Source organism: Candoia aspera, chromosome 9, assembly GCF_035149785.1.
Source record: "Candoia aspera isolate rCanAsp1 chromosome 9, rCanAsp1.hap2, whole genome shotgun sequence".
Taxonomy (NCBI): Eukaryota; Metazoa; Chordata; class Lepidosauria; order Squamata; family Boidae; genus Candoia; species Candoia aspera.
The window spans coordinates 26255039-26263009 of record NC_086161.1 but is presented as its reverse complement, the minus strand read 5'-3'; the positions used below and the strand labels follow the sequence as shown (position 1 = coordinate 26263009).

Genomic DNA, 7971 nt, shown 5'->3' with positions numbered 1-7971 from the left:
TCTCTGGGGAAAAGGCGGCGCCCGGAAGTGACGCAGCGCGGCAGCTACGGAGGTGGGGCCACCGGTCGGCGAGACGAAGCGCGGTGATGTGAGTGGGGCGGCGGGCGCCGCGGCGGACCTTCCGCCCCTCCCGGCCGCTAATCGCGTTGTCTCCCTTTCTCCCCGTAGGGCGAAGGTCACCTTCAAGGTCACGCTCACTTCGGACCCGCGCCTGCCGTACAAAGTGTGAGTCCCCGCTAGACTCAGCCGGCCTGGTGCGCGTGCGCGGGGCGGCTCGACTCGTCATGTCACGTCGCGCGCGGGGGGCGGGAGGCCTCCGGAGGACCGGCTGCTGCCCCGCGGGGGCGTCGAGGGACGGGGATTGCGGGCCGGCATGGGAGACCACCACGAAATTCTGGAGCCGCGACCGAGTCTTCGCAGACGTGGCAGAGAAGCCCGGGGAATACGTGTTGCCAGGAATCTGTGTTCTTGTAGTCGCTGGGAGCTGAGCTCCCCTTGGCCCGACCTTTTTTTCCTGCGGTAATGAGAGCAAGGCCCAGCCTTTCCTAAACCATGTTTTAGAGATCGGTTTTGAGACTGTGTTCTAAGAAAGGCTTTTGTGTAGAAATATGTAGCTGACATTAAGTTTAGAGAACTAGGGTTCTGATCTAACCTATAAATCTTTATCTGTGTTTTTCATAGGTTAAGTGTGCCCGAAAACACACCTTTCACTGCTGTCTTGAAGTTTGCTGCAGAAGAAGTAAGTGGTTTTCAAAAACATCAAGATAGATATTTTTAGCTATGTGGTATTCTTTAAAAGAGTGTTAAATTGCTTTTTTTGACAGTTCTGAAATGGCATAAAAAGTAGTAAGGTAGTGTCACTTTCCTTCTAAAGTAGGATTAGTGCAAAGAGGTGTTTGCGTGAAAGATACCCTAAGGAGAATGGCAAGGTATAATTCTATTCTTCTAACTTTTTGTATCTCTGTTTAATTTAGTTCAAAGTTCCTGCAGCCACAAGTGCCATTATAACAAACGGTGAGTTTGTATGGGCCATGATTTTTGAGGTGCTCAGATATACTCCAGTGTTGGTTATGGCAGGCACCAGTTGAGCACAGCTGCTAAAATTTCAGAGCTCCGTGGTTTGAAGAAGGACGACGCTGATAGATTCTGCACATTTACTTGTAGCATCAGAGACCTGCTAGGAGGAGGAAGCAAGTCAGGGCTAATCAGTTCTTTCTGCCATAATTTTGAGAGAGTGGAAAGGAAGGTGGCCTAAGGCAAGCAGCGCAAAAGATAGTTTCGCAGGCTTTCCAAGCATGGCTCTTTAAAGCCAATCCCCACAGGCAGGTGGAGCAAAGCTGGTCTTGCAGAATGATGAGGCTGCCTCTGAGGTCCTCTGAAGGGTATGCAGTGGAAGAGGAGACCTCTCCCTCAGTCCTGGCAGCCATTTGAAGAGTCTAAGAAGGAGTCCAAACTTTTGTGGATTTGAAACAGTGAGAATTCTTGAAGGGAAAAGGAGAGCAGTTGCTGTCTCGAGGAAGAAAAGATTTGAATTAAGGGCTCCAGTTTGGAATAGTGTGAAATTGGATTTGGTTTGGGTGGTTTGTTTTCCAGGTTTGTTCTCTGATCAACTTTTTTCTGTAAGGATTGTGCAGGTTGGGAATTATTCCTAACCTGGACCTAAATTAGGCTCACCCACATCAAGCAAATCTGACAGTAAACCGTTTATATTATCCTTTAGAAGATAAATCCCCTTTAATCATCAAGTGGGTGTGAGAAACTTACCTACGAAGGAGGAAGAAAGCCTAAGCAGTTGCCTTTCGGGTATTTGGTTTTGTGGTGGGGAGTGTTGGGGATGTTAGGGATCAAGAGAAAAAGGTGAAGGTGGGAACCAGAATCTCGATGGGCTCTGCATTGTAACAGGCATCTCACAGTCCTTTGAAACTTGGAACTGGCTCAGCTGCACAGTGCTTTGGATTCAAGGCATGAATCCCCGATATTGTTCTGCCCATAACTGCTTAAAGTAGCCCCCCTTTTCTTGGGTTTATATGGCTGCCATCTGATCTGGGAAATGGTGGGCTGCTTTAAGGAGTTGCAGGTGGGAGCCATCCTTGTGCTCAGTAGCACCTTTTTGCCTTCAAATCCAAAGTGCTGCACAGTCCTAATTCTAAAAATAGCACTGGTGACTTGATAGTGCCTGTTCCAGAATCCAGAATAATGAGCTTAAAACAGGAGTGTTTCAGAGCTTGGTGGGATACTGTTAGAGTCCAGTAATAAGGCTTGTCCACTTATTTCTGACCATGCATCATAAAGTCATGCTAGCTTTGCATAGATGGCACAGTCTATAATTTTTTCTTATTCATGAACTGGGCAAAACTTGATTTTGTTTCACTAACGATTCCATTCATTTTCACGGGATCCACAGAGGGGATATTCTGCCGAAGGATCTCTCTAACCTCTTTAATTTCTTCCCCAGATGGAATAGGAATAAACCCTGATCAGACAGCTGGTAAGTACTTGTGAAATTAGCAGTTAAAAAAAGTATTTTGTAATGAATGCTGTAGAGATTCTTAAAGATCTGGGCCAGCAAGAAATAGTGGAATTTTCCACCATGTAACTTCTATAAAAAAGCAGCATGAGGCATCATCCTGACAGCTTTTTTCAGGCACTTCTGGATACAAAGCAATTACGTTAGGACACAAATTGGCAGTTCTGTGTTCTAGTGGTGGATGGTGGGTTTTGCAGTCCAACAGTGTCTGGAAAGCTAGGGCTTGCTGACTGCTATCTGTGCAAGTAGGCTCCTCTAAGGTTAGATGGCATTTCTCCTAGTCATGCATAGGAACACAACCGGAGCATTTGCAAGTGTGAATAACCATTAATCCTTATAAAGCTTCCAGTATTTCTTTGCCTGTTTTTTCATTGCTGCTGCTGAAAACAGCCTTTTACAATAAGTTTATAAATTTGCTGTGGTTCTGCTGCTTGCTGTTGTTATTTGTTTAGTCGCTTCTGACTCTTTGTGACTTCATGGACCAGCCCACGCCAGAGCTTCCTGTCGGTCGTCAACACCCCCAGCTTCCCAGGAACGAGTCCGTCACCTCTAGAATATCATCCATCCACCTTGCCCTTGGTCGGCCCCTCTTCCTTTTGCCCTCCACTCTCCCTAGCATCAGCATCTTCTCCAGGGTGTCTTGTCTTCTCATTATGTGGCCAAAGTATTTCAGTTTTGCCTTTAATATCATTCCCTCAAGTGAGCAGTCTGGCTTTATTTCCTGGAGGATGGACTGGTTTGATCTTCTGGCAGTCCAAGGCACTCTCAGAATTTTCCTCCAACACCACAGTTCCAAAGCATCGATCTTCCTTCGCTCAGCCTTCCTTATGGTCCAGCTCTCGCAGCCATAGGTTACTATGGGGAACACCATTGCTTTAACTATGCGGACCTTTGTTGTCAGTGTGATGTCTCTGCTCTTAACTATTTTATCGAGATTTGTCATTGCTCTTCTCCCAAGGATTAAGCGTCTTCTGATTTCCTGACTGCAGTCAGCATCTGCAGTAATCTTCGCACCTAGAAATACAAAGTCTTTCACTGCTTCTACATTTTCTCCCTCTATCAATCAAGCTGGTTGCCATAATCTTGGTTTTTTTGAGCTTCAGCTGCAAGCCAGCTTTTGCACTTTCTTCTTTCACCTTCATCATAAGGCTCCTCAGTTCCTCTTCGCTTTCAGCCATCAAAGTGGTATCATCTGCATATCTGAGATTGTTAATGTTTCTTCCAGCGGTTTTAACTCCAGCCTTGGATTCCTCAAGCCGAGCATGTCACGTGATGTGTTCTGCGTACAAGTTGAATAGGTAGGGTGAGAGTATACAGCCCGGCCATACTCCTTTCCCAATCTTAAACCAGTCCGTTGTTCTGTGGTCTGTTCTTACTGTTGCTACTTGGTCGTTATACAGATCCTTCAGGAGGCAGACAAGATGACTTGGTATCCCCATACCGCTAAGAACTTGCCACAATTTGTTATGCTCCACACAGTCAAAGGCTTTAGAATAGTCAATAAAACAGAAATAGATGTTTTTCGGAAACTCCCTGGCTTTTTCCATTATCCAGTGGATATTGGCAATTTGGTCTCTAGTTCCTCTGCCTTTTCTAAACCCAGCTTGTACATCTGGCAATTCTCGCTCCATGAATTGCTGAAGTCTACCTTGCAGGATCTTGAGCATTACCTTACTGGCATGTGAAATGAGTGCCACTGTTTGATAGTTTGAACATTCTTTAGTGTTTCCCTTTTTTGGTATGGGGATATAAGTTGATTTTTTCCAGTCTGATGGCCATTCTTGTGTTTTCCAAATTTGCTGGCATATAGCGTGCATTACCTTGACAGCATCATCTTGCAAGATTTTGAACAGTTCGGCTGGGATGCCGTCGTCTCCTGCTGCCTTGTTATTAGCAATGCTTCTTAAGGCCCATTCAACCTCACTCTTCAGGATGTCTGGCTCTAGCTCACTGACCAGACCGTCAAAGCTATCCCCGATATTGTTATCCTTCCTATACAGGTCTTCTGTATATTCTTGCCACCTCTTCTTGATCTCTTCTTCTTCTGTTAGGTCCTTGCCATCTTTGTTTTTGATCATACCCATTTTTGCCTGGAATTTACCTCCGATGTTTCTAATTTTCTGGAAGAGGTCTCTTGTCCTTCCTATTCTATTGTCTTCTTCCACTTCCACGCATTGCTTGTTTAAAAATAATTCCTTATCTCTTCTGGCTAACCTCTGGAATTTTGCATTTAATTGGGCATATCTCCCCCTACCACTGTTGCCTTTCACTTTCCTTCTTTCCTGGGCTACTTCTAATGTCTCAGCAGACAGCCATTTTGCCTTCTTGGTTTTCTCTTTCTTTGGGATGTATTTTGTTGCCGCCTCCTGAACAATGTTGCAAACTTCTGTCCATAGTTCTTCCGGGACCCTATCTACTAAGTCCAGTCCCTTAAATCGATTCTTCACCTCCACTGCATATTCCTTAGGAATATTAGTGAGCTCATATCTAGCTGATCTGTGGGTCTTCCCTAATCTCTTTAGTCTGATCCTAAATTGTGCAAGAAGAAGTTCGTGATCTGAACTGCAGTCAGCTCCAGGTCTTGTTTTTACCGACTGTATAGATGTCCGCCACCTTTGGCTGCAAAGGATGTAGTCAATCTGATTTCGGTGTTGTCCATCTGGTGAATCCGTGTATAAAGCCGTCTCTTAGGTTGTTGGAAGAGAGTGTTTGTTATGCAGAGTGAGTTGACTTGGCAAAATTGTATCAGCCTATGTCCTGCTTCGTTTTGTTCTCCCAGGCCATGCTTACCTGTAATTCCAGGTGTCATTTGACTGCCCACCTTAGCATTCCAGTCTCCCGTGATGAAAATAACGTCTCTTTTAGGCATGTTGTCCAGGTGCTGCAGATCCTCATAGAACTGATCTACTTCAGCTTCTTCAGCATCTGTGGTTGGGGCGTATATTTGGATCACTGTGATGTTAGATGGCTTGCCCTGAATTCGAATTGAGATCATTGTCGTTTTTTGGATTGTATCCAAGCACTGCTTTAGCCACTTGACTATTAGTTATGAAGGCTACTCCATTTCTTCTGTGGTCCTCTTGTCCACAGTAGTAGATCTGGTGGTCATTTGATGTGAAGTGGCCCATTCCAGTCCATTTGCTTGCTAGGTCCAGGCAAATCATAAACCGTTTGGTTAATAATGCTCAGATGTTCTGTCTTATGATCCCTGCAAGATTTTTTTTTATAATTTATGATAAAACAGTAAAATACTTAAGCTTGCCTTGAGTATGTCTTGTATTAGTTAAGAGTGTCACTTTTTAGGAGCAGATTTTAATTTGTTTGGATTCTGAACTGAAAAACAAATGTAGGTAGTTTTACAAGCAAAATGTTCATTAAGCTATGAAGTTCTCCAAACATTCCTATAAAAGACAAACTTGGCTTAGTTAAAGGTACATCCTTTTTTCAATGCTTATTTATTTTAAAGTAGTTACTCCATGATGTAACAGGTTGTTCCCTGGATTACTTGTAAAAATAATTTAAATGTCAAAATCCTCAAATCAGCAAATACAAATATAGAAAACACAATAGTGAAGTGATTACCTAGTAACAGCAAAGTCCTATCAGCTGTAAAGTGATTAAAAGCAGGAATTATGATTGTATATTAAACAACAGGGGTTAAACATTTTATTTTTAAAAACACCTTGAGAATAAAATTGTCTTTACCTAGATCTGCAAACATATTAGTGTAATGATATGTAGGCCTGTCTGGAAAGTATTTAACGAATAAAGGGCTACTGCTAAAAAGACCTTTCTTGTGAGGCCAGATGTCGTGAGTAGGAGCGTAGAGTGTAGAATAAGCAGTCTTGCAAAAAGCAGAGAAAATTTCCGTTGACCATAGTTATGCTACAATTCTTTATAAGTGTCTGACTTGCTGCCACATTCTTTCTGCTACTCCCTAATAGTGGAGGCTCTACATTCTGCTTCATATTGATGAGTGAAAACATGCAAATCTTTTTTTTACAATTACTGTATTTCTTTTCTGCTGCACCTCTCAGAATGTTTACTTATTTACCTGAAACCTTTTATTAAAGCGCAGTATCTCTGTATCCTTTTAGGTAATAACCTTCCTTTTCTTTCCCCAGGGAATGTTTTCCTGAAGCACGGTTCAGAACTGCGACTTATTCCCAGAGATCGTGTGGGAGGATATTGGCACGTGCAGGGTCCACGTACACTTAGATAACAGTAGCAGCAGGCAAATCGATCAACAGGCTCGTCACCCAAGAATTGGCATCTCGCGTATCTTGCACTTCTCTGTAAAATCATTGTTACCACAGTCCACTCAGAATGTCCCTCCTGAACAACATCTAGAGGAGATCCCACCCCCACAAGACCACGCCTGCCTTCTTTCTTTGAAGTCTCTAGGCTTCCGTTTGCTCCCAGAGCTCCCCTGTTCACTGGTTTGGAGCAGACATCACGACCACAGGACAGAGTTTTCTGCTCCTTTGAAATGAGTAGGAAATTCCTGTGTTAACCAGCAATGGGGCAGCCACTTCTATAGCCATAGCAAAGCAGTTTGTTAACTAATACGTTGATAAAAGATTAATTTGGTTTAGACTGTAATTATTATGAAAAGTATTATGGTATATGCCTTCAGTGCTTGCTAAGTTTGTGTAACTATTAGGAATTCTTTATTACATTCCAAGAAGAAAAGGCCATTTGAATAGCAGAAAGTTACCATTATGGGGGACTGTATGCTTAAATTGTGCTAATGATGGTTCATAGAAATCATGGATGTTAGGTATAGGAGGTATGTTTTTATCAGGGAATGCATTTTACCATGGATAATACATTATATTTCTGAGCCCTACTGATACAGAACGTTCATAAACATTTTCAAAATGCCAGAGTTGCTCTGGTGTACCAAACCTGTTCCCACTAATCTCCACACTTGGTTAAGATTTAAACCTTTCAATTGGCCTCTTTCCTTTTCTTCAATTTCCCAATTTCTGAGTGGTCTGCCATAGGAATTGCATACAAGCTAAGGGGGTTTATTGTTAATTAAAAGCTGTGAGCATGCTTTGAGTGTTTTGTCCTAACAGGAACTTGGTGAACGTTGTGTGTTCTTGGCAGTAAAATAAAGTGTCCATCAGTAATGGAAGCGCTCTCTGTGGGCTTGTTTGGTTCTCAAAGGTATACCAAGATATGTCTGCTCACGCTTGATGCAGTAAAAGACTGAAGTTTGCTTGCGGATCAACGAACACACATTGCTACTGAGCAAGATTAAACTTTTCAGCACCCCTCCACTCCATGACCTCCTTCCCATTTATGCCATTTCTTAGGAAGGGCCTGATGCACTGAACACAGCCCGACCCTGTTACTGTTAAAGAAATTGTTATACCTCCCTTATGTACACTTATATCCACTGTACCAACTCCAAATAGAAGCATCTAGCCTGTACTGAA

At 43.2% G+C, this 7971-nt stretch overlaps 1 protein-coding gene across 2 annotated transcripts; it reads left to right on the top strand.

Annotated features, from left to right (window-relative positions):
* Nucleotides 1-42: 42 nt before the first annotated feature.
* On the top strand, nt 43-7667 carry UFM1 (ubiquitin fold modifier 1). 2 transcript variants are annotated; one of them, XM_063311341.1, is made up of 6 exons: nt 43-88; nt 169-225; nt 682-739; nt 975-1014; nt 2456-2488; nt 6652-7667. In XM_063311341.1, coding segments are annotated over exons 1-6 (288 nt in total). In that variant the 5' UTR covers nt 43-86; the 3' UTR covers nt 6750-7667. The 2 variants fall into 2 exon arrangements, with proteins under 2 accessions (XP_063167411.1, XP_063167410.1); XM_063311340.1 differs by lacking the exons at nt 43-88; nt 169-225 and adding an exon at nt 306-519.
* The last annotated feature ends 304 nt before the right edge of the window (nt 7668-7971 follow it).